The sequence below is a fragment of the Equus asinus genome, chromosome 6, assembly GCF_041296235.1.
Source record: "Equus asinus isolate D_3611 breed Donkey chromosome 6, EquAss-T2T_v2, whole genome shotgun sequence".
In the NCBI taxonomy this organism is placed as follows: Eukaryota; Metazoa; Chordata; class Mammalia; order Perissodactyla; family Equidae; genus Equus; species Equus asinus.
The window spans coordinates 69,817,139-69,830,621 of record NC_091795.1 but is presented as its reverse complement, the minus strand read 5'-3'; the positions used below and the strand labels follow the sequence as shown (position 1 = coordinate 69,830,621).

The window sequence follows — 13,483 nt, the reverse complement described above, 5'->3', positions numbered from 1 at the left end:
TAGAAAAGATTTAATAGTTTACTCCTTTGTTCATTCTTTTGTTCAATCATTCATTACTTCATCTCAAAAAGGACCAGGAAATGCAATATTCTCAGGGGGCAGAGATGGAATAGAAAGTCTTTGAACTTAGTAAGCTTACTGTAACACAGAAGAAAGATTCTGCATTAACAATATGTCTTTCTCACCACTGCCTTCACAGTGCCTAGAAAAATATCCAGCAAATGAACATTTGTTCCATAAATGAATGAATGAATGCATGAATGACTGAAAGAATAAACAAATAAATTAGATAAAGGGTCAGCAAACTATGGTCAGTGGACCTAATCTAGCCTGTTGCTGGATTTTGCACAGCCTAGGAACTAAGAATGGTTTTTATGTTTTTAAATAGTTTGGGGAAAGAAATCAAAAGACGAACAGTATTTCTTGACAAATGAAAACCATATCAAATTTAAATTTCAGTGTCCATATAAAGTTTTCTTAGAACACAGTTACACTCATTCATTTATGTATTATCCGTGGCTGCTTTTGTATTAAAACAGCAGAGTTGAGTAGCCACACACAAAGCCCACCAAACCTACAATATTTACTATAAGGTCCCTTACAGAGAAGGTTTACTAACCCCTGGATTAGCTAATAATTTGATTAGTGTATAATCCAGGCATGGACAAAGTCCTGTGAGAACCCGGAGGTAAGAATACGTAGGAAAATCAAGGGAAGTTTTTAGGGAGGAGATAACATTTGAGTTGGGTCTTGAAGCTAAAGTAGGAATTCACCACGGAGAGACAGGGAAGGGGTCGAAGCAAAAGACTGAAAATTTGAAAGAAGATGCCACATTTGAGACTATGAGTGATTTAGTTGAGTTTGAACACAAGCTACCTGAAGGGACAATGGTAGGAAATGAAGCTAGAATAGGCTGGGGTCACACTGTAAAACAATGCTTGGTTTGTAGACTCCGCAGTTTAGCTACTTTCATCTGGATGGTCTCCATTTGTCAGTGTCTCTTAAAATGCAGCACCCAGAATCAAGTACTATTCTGAGTGTTGCATGAACAGTGTATTAAAAAGTGAAGTTGTTCTCAGGAGTGGATCACATACAGTGGTGGTGAGATAACCAGACTTGAGAGATGAGCTGACTTGGATGGGTGCAAGGGACCATACAGCATACATACAACAAGGAAACACAAAATCTCAGACTGTGAAGGTGAGCTAACTTGGAGTACAGAATAAAAAAGTACCATGATTCTACAGGCAAAGCTGAAGGTAGTGAAGCCCAGAAGAAGAAATTTGAAGCCAATCAGGATCTAAAATTCATAGCTGGTCCACATACCAATGAAACTGAGGCATGACAGCTGATGGTAAAGTATGAGCTAGCTGCCCCGTGGCCTGGTTTTCAGACCTCTCAGAATGGATGTCTAGGGCTGGCAGACGTGTGATCTTATACAAGATGATGAAGTCACTTATCACTGGAGATTCCCACCCAGGGAGAAGTCTAAATCTCCCAGAGAATCTAACAATTATTTCCCTTATTTGAACACTGTATTAATTTGGCTAAAGACTATCTGCAGTTTCTTAGCAACTGCATTAAACTGCTGATTTACAGTTTGAAGTTAACCAAAACCTCTGCATCTTTTTAATGGAAAAGATGGTCAGATGTGCTTTCTCTCCAGCTCTTTATCTGTATAACTGGTTCACTGAAACTATGCATAGAACTTTGTCCTTATTTGTTAAATCTCATTCTTTAAAAAAATAAGGTAGTTTTGACTCACATCCCTTTGTTTCTAACATATAACTTATTAGCTCTCTGTTTTACTTTAAAATACTTCAGCATAGACAGTATGACACAGATTTCTAATTGGAAATATACTGCCCCCAACCAGGCTCCAGAAGTGGCTGGTTGGAAAGACCCTAATCAGTCTACCTTCCAGAGGTAGCTATCATAAGGGCTTTTCTTATAAGCTATTGTGACCTGCACTAATGAGCTTAAGGAATGTTAGAAATAATTTTTTTCCATTGGTGACATGAATGGTGCTCCAACTATGTAGATTACTTATAATTACCATTTGGCACCTCTCTCTCTGCCTTTGCCTAAACTGAGGAATAAGACTCTGGCAGTCCATCAACCAATGTTCTTTGGAATAATGCTTAGGCTCCAAATTGATACGTGTAATTCCAGATTCCACAGCCTGATCTCTCCAGGTGAGCTGGATCCTTCCCTTTGCAGTGGTTCTCAAAGTGCAGTCTGGGAGCCCCTGAGGGTCCTGAGATCCTTTAAGAGGGTCAGCAAGGTAAAGCCATTTTCATAATAACTCTAAGAAATTACTTGTCATTTGCCTTTTCTTTCTCTCAAGAGAATACAGTGGAGTTTTCCAGAGGCTACATGATATCATTCCTCTGACAGCTACTAGAATAAGTGCTTATGTATTACTGTGTTTCAAAATGTCCTAAGATGGTAAATATCAATAGATTAACCCATTTAAAAAGCTCTCTGGGGTACCCAATAATTTAAGAGTGTAGAATAAAACAGGTTTTAAGACCAAAATGTTTGAGAATCACTGTTCTAAAATATTTTCACATGTGCTGCACGTGAATCTTTCATATAGAACACCTGTCCCAAGTGCTTACAGAACACGCAGTGGGGAATTCACACATCTTACGAAAACTGGTTGAATGTCGTTGTTTTGGGGTCTGCTTAGGATAAAATGAAATAACATGCAAACTGCTTAGTAAAGGACCTGGAACACAGCACGATAAATGTAAGCTGTTTTCTACCCATTTTGTTATAATTTATCTTGTAGTGTACTTATCTAAGTAACCTCAAATTCCTTCTGGAGCTTGGAGAAAGTGTAAATAATGTTGACTTTTTTTTTTTTTAAGAAAAATAATAGAAGAGAGATGGGATTGGTCTGACATGGCTTCTTACCATAGTCATACTAATCACCACTTCTTTCTTGTAAGTGCTCACTAATTATGTGATTAATAATTTATCCTAGATGTTTCCTGGGGACTGATGAATGCCATCAAATTTAATAGTCTGTATTTTCTCAAAATCACCTTTCCCTTTCCTTTGCAAATTGGTCACTGCTGATCACTTTGGATACCTTTCCTGTTTGCCTCAAGACACTCACTTATAGTGGGTGACAATCACATTTGCTAAATTTTCAGTATAATGAGATATAATTTATATAAATCTCAACGCTTAGATTCATTTAAAGTGTCTAGCTACTCTATAATTACCTACTCACCTATCTTATGCTTCAATTCCTTCTTTATAATGCTTTTCCTACACTTTCCAATTTGAAAACAATTCTCCTTGATAGAGAAAATAGACACAGGAAATGAGTTCTCTGCTTTCTTATATATTTCAATACTACATCATCTTCTACTTGAAGCTGTTCTATCCCCCTCTTCCACCTTGCTTAAAAACACAATTTTCTATTCATTCTATGTGAAATGGCATTCCAACCTACAGACAAAAAAAAAAATCAGGAATAAATATATATTAATACTTTACTTTTTAAGATATCTAAAATACTTTACCTTTATCACATTCTATTTAATTAAGCCTGGTATTATCAAAAAAGCTTGAGTTTACTAGAAAAATAATTTCCATCTGTTCCATGAATGTCTCTCTTGCAATGATAAATCTGCATTTGTTTTTGGTCATTCACCAAGCCATCTGCCTAATAGGAAAGGACTTGAGTCAATCAGCCCATTTTAGGCAGGCCAATAAATTATAAAATCTTTGTCCCTGGGGATCTGAATTGAAATAAAATTAACCACTGAGGTAAATATTCAATGTACCACTATTAATTCCCTGACACAACAAATCCTTAGAATTTCTTTCTTCTTATTCTGTAAAATTACCTTACTATCTTACAGGGAATAGAAAAAAAGTAGGAAGGGAAAAAGTTCACTATTTTCATCTTCTAGTTCAATGTTTACCAGGGCATACAGAAACTAGCATTCCAATAACTATTTCACTAAACTGGAAATCTTATAATTTCTAAAATACATTTTCTTTGCTTGAGGAAGATTAGCCCTGAGCTAACATCTACGCCAATCTTCCTCTGCTTTATATGTGGGTTGTCACCATGGCATGGCTGACAAGTGGTGTAGGTCCACATCTGGGATCCAAACTTGCGAACCTGGGCCGCTGAAGCAGAGCGTGCCGAACTTAACCACTACGCCATGGGGCCGGCGCCTGTAACACAATTTTTAATCCTCCCACACTTTGTAACACTTCACAGACTTAAAACTGATTGAACAAACTAATATAATCACTTATATATTTTGCCCAAATATAACATGATTTTAAAAAGTAAAATAAAATTTAAGCAAGATCACCAAGAATCAGCAGCTATAGAACGTCTGCTAGAAACTGGCACACCAAGTCATTCTCCCTGGGACAGGATGGCTAGCTATGCCCCACATGCAGTGCTCCGACCCCTGTACTTCACTGTGGGTTATCATGCTGACCAAAGCACTTGCCAATGGCTACTCCACTATATTCAGCAAAATAATTCAACTTTAACCTCACTATCAATGTGGAAAATAAAAAATTCAAAAACTGCTAGATGTTTTAATAGAAGATAATTTATTTAATGTGAGTTGAATTTAAGATGTTTTGGTTCATTTTTAAACAGATATGCAAAAACTACTGCATTCCAAAAAGTTATAGGTAACCTCTCCATCTGCTTCCCTTTTAACAAGGAGAGGGCGGCTCTGGACTCGGGGGGATACAACGTGACCTCTCTCTCTAGAATTATACCTGGCACTAGTTCAGCAAATTTTCTAGAGAATGGGTCACTGAACAGTAATCCTATGTGAAGGATGCTTCCAGAAAGAAACGACCGTACAGCTAAATCAGTTTTAGGGGTGCCACTTACTAGTCTTCTCTTGGAAATTAATGCCACTGGTATATTAAAGGCTCTGAGAAATCCTGCAGTAAGCAAGAGGAGGGGGAACAAAATGAAAGGAGGGAGGGGAGGGAGGAGGCGTTGGAGAGGAAGGAAAAGGTGGGGAGAGGAGGAGGAAAAGAAGAAAGAGGGGGAGAAGGGGGATGGAGAAAGACAGGAAAGGGAGAAGGGGGAGGAGGAAGAAGGGGAAAAAGAAGAAGGAGCAGAGGGGAGAGGGAGGATGAGGAAGAGGAAGAAATAAAACTTCTCTAATTCTGTTCAGTTCACTATTCCTCAAATTATTTTTTCCATAGACCCTTTTTTCTTTCAAATCACACTATCAGCATCCCTTAAACGAATGTTCTACAGAAAACATCCTAGCAATTCTAGTATGAGATTGTATCTCTTAAGGTGGTTCCACTAAATTTTCTGCTTAGTATTCTTAACTGGGGGTCCTTGCCCCCCCAAGGAACATGGGCAATGTCTGGAGACATTTTTGGTTGTCACAACTAGGAAGATGCCACTGGCACGTAGAAGCGGCCAGGCACATTGCTAACCCACCTCCAGGGCATTTGAAGTAACTACTGTTACTACTATTGCTACTGCATTTGAAGGAAATGAATGTAGTTTGAATTAGGGTAAACAGAAAACTAAAAGCAAAAGAGGAACATTAGTGAAAAACAGGTGAAATCTGGATGAAGGATCTTAGTTTAGCTAACAGTATTGTACCAATGTTAATTTCTTAGTTTTGACAAATGGACCACGGTTACATAAGATGTTCACATTAGGGAGAGCTGAGTGAAGGGTATTCAGAGAACTCTCCATACTGTCTTTGCAACTTTTATGTAAATCTAACATATCCCAAGATTAAAAGTTCCTTTTTTTTTAAGAGTGGCTAGGTATAAAATTAAAGTGACTTAACTGTAATCTTTATTTTCATAGTGTGAACATTCAAAAAGGTATTTCCTGTGGTTTCCCTCCCAGCCCTGTCTCTGGCTCTAAAAAAAATTTCTGTTTCTATATAATTTAAGAGATTACCATCTCTTTCCTGGATTGCTGTAATAAACTTAACTGAACTCCTTGTATTAATCCCTACACCCCAAGTCCATCCCAGACAGAATACACTCCCCTCTGTGTCAACAAGTATGCTCAATACCTACAGGTCCTAATGAAGGCATACAAGGTTCCCTTTTTGCCTACATCTTCACAGCCTTACCCACTGCAACTATACCCTTTTCCCCTCAAGCTCTGAGACTATTAGTTGTGTCCTGAATACTTCATGATTTTTCATGCATGCATTCTCTTTGCCAGAAATTATGACTTTCTACACACATACACACACTATCGTAAACGTCTACTAATCCTTTAGCACCCAATATTTAGAAAATGCATCATTCATAGAGCTTTCTCTGATGCCCTTACTTTGACAAAATTAGATCTCTACAACCTTTATCACTTTGTGTCTTACACAGAAATCATTAATGCACCTAATGCACTAATGCATATTACACGGCAATTATCTGTTCATGTCTATTTCTTCTATTAGATTATAAACTCCTTAAAGGCAAGGACTACGTGTTATCTATCTTTACATCTTCAGCACTCTATACATCCTAAAAAATAATGTAAGAACACTTTGTAAAGGATGGTGATTTACAAATATGTTATTATTATGAGATAAATTATGCTCATCTAAACTAGTACTCTGGATTTCAAAGGTTTAAAACATCTGATCTAAATAAAACTGTTTTTACTGTATAGATCTGATCTTCTACTGGCTCATCTTCTGAGGGGCATTTGTTGTTATGCCACCTAAGCTTGAAGAGTTTAAACTGGAGAGAAATGTCTCAATTTTCTTAATTTATTCTTAAAGGACATGCTGGGCTAATGAATGCTTAGAAGGAACCTCAAATTAAAATTATTCTTTGCTTAAAAGAAGCAACAGTTAAGCTCTACTGGAAATAAAGAACAGCTCTATGATGATTTCAATCTGTTGCTTTATAAATATACACACACAAATACACAGATAAAAATATACACCAAACCAGGATTATTTACTTTAAATTTTAAACTTCCAGGAAAAACTTTTGTCTATCCAGTTCTTGTTGTACAGTATGTGTAATTAGGCACTTCATAAACATAGACTTTTAAAGATACAGAGGGGCAGAGTAGGGAAGGCCCTGTTAAGAAGAATGCTAGGTATTCTGTTTTACAGGCACTCAATCTCAGTATTTCTACAGGAAGCAAGCACAGCTACCCTGTTATAAATTAGGCTTCTGAACTTAACTATATGCTGGTCATCTATTCAGTAGATTCAGAAGCTAAGCCTGATTCTCTGAGAGGAACATTTATTAATAGTCAAAGGACATTAACTCAGTTTCCTCAAATTTTTGTCTAAATTTGTTATACCATGCTATAACGGCAACAAGACAGAAGGAAGAAAGTCGCTAAGAACAGTATATATTTTAGGAGGGTTGTATCAAGTTAAAACAAACAAGTTCCTTGCCTTTTGTAAAATCATTCAGTAAGGAAAAAGAATGCAAGAAACCATGTTCCCTTTGAGATTAAATCTGGCTTCCCAGGCTAAGTAATATAGTATACCAAAAAAACAGCCGACTAGGTATCTGCAGAGCCGGAATTAAGTCCCAGCGCCAACAATGAGTAGAAGGATAACCTAAAGAAGTCAGTTATCTAGCACTCCATTTTCTCATCCATAACAAAGAGTGGGCTAAGTGACGAGATCTCTCAGTCCCCTCCAGCTCTAACACCCTACAAGTCTAACCATTAGTATTCCATACTCCAAATTTGGCTGAGTCTGGACTTTAATTAAGGAATAAGGGAAGAATCTCTATAGAAGAAAAGAGCTAGAGAAAAAGGATTAATTGCTGTTTTATACTACACTACCACTTGCTTTCATATCACTTTCATCAGCTACACCAGTTACATGATAAAATCATCTACTTAAACCAGTATTTCCTATTTTAGATCACACAACTCCAAAACATAGCTCTACTGAAAAAAATGACTCTAATTTGCCTGTTTTATTTTGGTTTCTGGGCAATTTTGCCCTTTAAATTCTTATATTTGGATTAAAATAAAAGTACTCTTTAAAGAAATTCATCAAGCTATACATAAAACGAATTTGTGCACTTTTCTATATGTATGCTATTGCTTCAATATAAAAAGTTTACTTTTAAAAAAGGATATTCAAAACACAGTCAGAATACATATCTCCTGAAATCGAAAACTAAATATAATTTTTGTTAAGCACAACCTCCAACTGGCTCTCTTGGAGGATACCTAGAAGGGAAGGTTAATGGGTGTCTTACTAGGCAGTTGTGGTAATCTGCCTCAAGCGACAGCCAAAACTTATCAACAAAAATGGATACAAACCCAAGAAGAATTCTGCACTTCCATGGGTAACAAGATCAAACATTTTGCTGCCTAACCTGTATGGGAAGGCTCTTGCCTAAGTAATCCAGAAGGTCAAAGGTCCAGTTTAGTGTGTGTCTGTCTGTTTTTTAAAGGAGGAGGGGCATTGGTAGTCTATTTGGTCAGCTCTTTGGGCAAGGAAGTTAAAAAGGTTAAGTCAAAAATGTGATCCATGAGCACAGTATCATGGAAAGAACTAGAACCCTACTGTCAGTAACTTGAAATGTGACTGTAAACTAAATACTTGATGTTAAACTCTCTCAAGCATCTTACTTATAAAATGGACATATCACCTAACATGGAGTAATACTGCTAACAGTGTTGTTGAAAACATCAAATGAAACAGTAACATGATGGTACTTAAGCATTTATTATGTTCTAAGCTCTGTTCTTAACACTTTACATGTATTTACCCATTATCCTTGTAGCTATCCCCATCATATTATATCTATTATTATTATCCCTATTTTATAGATGAAGAAACACACAAATGCATGGAGTGGTTAAGTAATTTGCTGTAAGTCAACACAGTTAATAAGCGATGGAGTCAGAACTCAACCAACCCAAACAATCTGACTCTAGAACTCAAGCTCTTAACTATTAAACATACCACTGTATCTGTGGCAAAAATGTCACGCTCATTTCACCATACCAAGGTTGCCATATAAATGGATGAGGCTATCCTGGAATAACAAGTTACGCTTTGGATGGTCCTACAGTTCTAGAAGACTCAAGCATGTCTGAGAAGTACTCTTAGATCAAAGGAAAACACAAAAACTCTTTAAAAGATCTGTTTGCCCTTGGGTGGGAAAAACTTTGTAATGCTTCTCCTAACTGAGTCTAAGTAGGTTATTTTGTTAGGACCAATAACAGTAAAACACATTGTTTTGAAGTGATGATTTTAATGTATGGGCAGTAATCAATTACTTGTATCATAAACTTAACTGATTTAAGAGATTGTTTCTTTAAGCTGATCCAGTAGCTACTTGTACTGGGTCTGTCCATAAAATATAAATTGATGCAGAATCTGTCTGTGTTAGGTTGCTGTTTGAACCACTTACCATTAAAGTAGTTTGAAATTGGTTGTTAAAGAACCCATTGTAATAGTCTGACCCACTAACTATCCAGGTAATAGTCATTGACCTGGAGGTAGTACCTGTCCCTATGTGAACTAAGGTCTCCAATAAACCCACCCTTCGACCTCAATGAAGGTCGAGCAATCAAAGCTGTCCAAAAGTGGTTAGAATCAAGAAGAGCTGGTCTGATTATCTTTTCACAAGCTGGAAAGAAGAGAGGGCAGAAGTGCCCAGTCTTTTCCATTTGTTGTGCCAACATCAGAAGAGGAAAGGTGTTTTGTACTTGGATTGCATTAAGAATGGGAGCTGAGGGGCCAGCTTGGTGGCATAGTGGTTAAGTTCACGTGCTCCACTTCAGCGGCCTGTGGTTCGCAGGTTTGGATCTCAGGCGTGGACCTACACACTGCTCACCAAGCCATGCTGTGGCAGCATCCCACATATGAAATAGAGGAAGATCGGCACAGACGTTAGCTCAAAGCCAATCTTCCTCAAGCAAACAGAGGAAGACTGGCAACAGATGTTAGCTCAGGGCCAGTCTTCCTCACACCCAAAAAATGGAAGCTGCAATAAGTTACATCCTTATATACCCTACACTATATCAGAACTCAGAAGAATTTTTTTAATACATGAGAATGTATTCTCCAATCCTCCCTTTGGAAGGAACTTTAAAAAACAACCAGGTCACAGTGTTCAACTCACAATTACATATAGAAGTAAATGCACAAACATGATTTGACCTTGAGGGCATTCCCTATGAAATATGACCTGGGGAACCAGGCTTGGTTCTACCAAACCAAAAGAAGGGACAGCAAATTCACAATCTTTCTAAGTTCACTTCAGGACCTGGGAAAATAAGAAGTTAGTGAAATAATTATAGTTCCTAGTCCTTTGGACAAAATGAAGGGAAGGGATGATGCAGTATTTTGAGGCTAGAAACACAAAAGAAAAAAAACGTTCTAACAAAAACATAACAGCAAGAGAGGCTCCTGACTTTCCAAATTCATCCAAGTCTAGAAGAAAGGGGAACAGAATGGCATATTCAAATGTCTAGTCTACCACAGGAAGACTAACCATAAAAGTCAGTTTTCACTTGTCAGCTTCCTCACTGAAACCACATCCGATTCCCAAAAGCACAACAGACAAAGCACAGACTATGATACTGGTTACAGAATTAACATAAACAGATCATAAATAAAAATTCCATTCATATGAAAATATCCTATCTTCAAAGCATGAAGAAAACTACAAAACAGTATTAGAGCTAACTTTATTTTGTTAAATGTGTTAGGTGATAGAAATCATTATTGTTTTTCAAAAGGGAAACAAACAATGTACCTGAGATAGCTTCCAAAATAAGCAACAATATTTGGATGTTTACAGTCTTTCATCATAATAATTTCTTGCTGCACAACTGCAAAGTCTTCTCCTAGAATAAAAAAACAAGTATGTTGAATATTTAGTAGGTAAGTTTCAAAATATCAATTTGTTTCAAAACATAATAATGTTACTGATATTACTTATAATGACAATTTCAGTCCTCTCTTGACAGAAAGCAAAGTACAGTGATTAAAGGCATGACCTTTGGTCCCAGACTTCTGGATTCAAATCCCAACTCTGTCCTTTACTAAGCTGTGTAAACTTGGGCAAATTACTTGACTTCTCTGTGACAATTTCTGTCTCTAAAATAGAGATAAAAATAATAATAACCTAACTCATAGGGCTGTTGGAACGGTTAAATGGACTAATATATGTAAAATGCTTAGAACAGTGCCTGGCACAGAGTAAGCCCTATAAAAAGCATTTGCTATTATTATTATTATACCTTGGATAGATATAATCATCATATAATCCACTAAAAAACATACACTACTTTTTCCTTTATTATCAAATAACATTTAATATAATTTTAACACAAAGAAGTAATTCTTTGTTAAGTTAGGGCAGGAACCTTTAAATAGCAAGCGTGTCAAATGTACCTCCACTGGCTCTTCACAGAGCCGAGAGGCCCATATTCTAGCAGTACTGGGTTACCAGATGGCCCATAAACGCAGGCTTATCCTTTGTCGAGTGCCTTGTTCCAACTGTGTTGAGATGCAGAAAGACTGTATTTAAGCCTGGTCAGACTCTTAGCAAATAATCTCTCCTTCTACTCCTTCCCTGCCCGAATTCTTCAAACCAAGATCTGGCAATACCATAGCAGTATCACATGCTATGGCTCCTGAATGAACACTTATCATAGAGAGAAGGAGAACTGCAGTGAATGTAAATGTGGTGAACCAGAGATGATGCAGACAGGGAACAAACGGAAGTGCTTACATTCAAATTAAAGTAGCTTTGTATTAATAATTCAGTTTTTAAAGCATTATATACTATAAATAGTGTGATTAAATGTATATTAGTAGCCAAGTAAAAAATAGAAAGTTTCCCAAATTACTGTTCAAATCATAGTATGAGGTCGTTATGGCAAGCCCTGACAGTTCTGGGCATTTTCCTATTGTAAATATAACGGAGATGTGACGTAGTCAACCATGAACCACCTGAACCCAAAATCAAAACCCACCTACTGCCCCAGTTACACGGGAGGAAGTAAGGGAGAAGAGATAGTTTGTCAGATTCTTAATTTCTGCAATGAAGTGAGTACAAAATCAAAGATCTCCAAAGAGAGAACAGGACACTTTTATGACTACAAAATTTTAGAAGAAAATCACTGCACTAGAATCCTCCTCTGAGCTCATTTCGACTCATTAAGAATTACTGATTTTCAGTATATTAAGAAAAATCCAAGTTAGAATTAATAAAGCCACAATGAGACTAATACCAATTTTCAGGGATATACTAAATTCTTTGAAAGTTCTAAATTTTGCTTTTCACTTGCCTCTCATTTATACTTTTACCCAATTTGGTGAAAGGGCTGCATGAAATCAAAGTTGATCTAGTCAGAGTAAACTCTAGGACTTCAGTTTGAGGGTTAGAGGACAGCAGCTCTCTTTTTAGGGGTAGCCCTGTGGGTTGTTAGGAGTCATCACGCAACCTCAAAGGGAGCCAGGTTTAGGATAAAGTTGATCTGCAAAAACATCGAGGAGAAATAGCAAAAGAAGGGGAAGAGGACAGGCACGTGACGATGGAATTTAGCTACTACACAAGCCTTGCCTGCCTCTGTAATTTTCAGATATACCTGTACATGACCATTAAATTCCCTGTAATGTTTAAGTTACCTTGAGTTGTGGTTTCTGTTACTCACAACTATAAGCATCACAACTTCTGCAGTGATCTTTGCACGTATCACAGCCCTTATGACACTGACCAATGTCTGCATGTCTCTGTGCTCACTATTGTTCTCTAGGACAGGATTATGCCTTAATCATCTTTGAATCCTAGCACCTAACATGTGATTAATAAATCTGTTGCCTGAACGAATCTATGAGACCACATAATTCTTCTACATGATGACTCTAAATCAGGCATATCTGCTTTTGGTTTTATTTCATCCAGTTATGAGAACATTTTACACAATTAATTGCTTATTTCTACTCCTGTGCTTTCTACTAAAACCTATGAATGCTTTTGTCTTCAACTACTTCTTCCCTATTGAAATGCTGTTGATCCAAAGTGCATCCTTTTTTTCCTATTAAGTCATCTCCACAAGATTATGAGAATGGCCAAATTAAATTCAACATTTTTGTGGGAAAAAATCCAAAGAAAAAATCCACAACTTGATTTTAAAATGTAACTGAAAAAGATAGATTTAGGTAGGAAAAAAGAAAGCAGAGTTAAATACATTAATAATCCAAAGAAGCTTAATAGTAGATTTAAAGGACTTCCGTCAAAGCTCAAAAGAAACAGAGAAATATATTCCAAAGAATAAACTAATAAGCTTCTCCCTTTTCCCTCGCCAAAATCCCAGCACACTTCACTGGACACTGCAGAGCACGATGGTTAGATTAGATAATCTCTAAAAATTCTTTGCAATCCTGAGAGTCTAGGATTTTTTGATAAAAATTTTAGACATCAAAATGAAGACACCTTCTAGAAGATGGTGAAAAACAAACAGAAAAGCCTAACTGAGAAAAACAGACAAGAC

General features: G+C 36.9%; 1 protein-coding gene across 5 annotated transcripts in view; it reads right to left on the bottom strand.

The window, feature by feature from the left end:
• Positions 1-13,483, bottom strand: part of MAP4K3 (mitogen-activated protein kinase kinase kinase kinase 3) — a 192,572-nt gene that overhangs the window by 79,233 nt on the left and 99,856 nt on the right. For all 5 annotated transcript variants that reach the window (XR_011504080.1, XR_001396757.3, XM_070512205.1 and 2 more), the window contains one exon: positions 10,738-10,828. Coding sequence is in view for 3 of the 5 variants with exons in the window: in XM_014832871.3 (XP_014688357.1) it covers positions 10,738-10,828 (91 nt within the window). In the remaining 2 variants the exon portion in view is untranslated. The remainder of the gene's footprint in view (positions 1-10,737; positions 10,829-13,483) is intronic.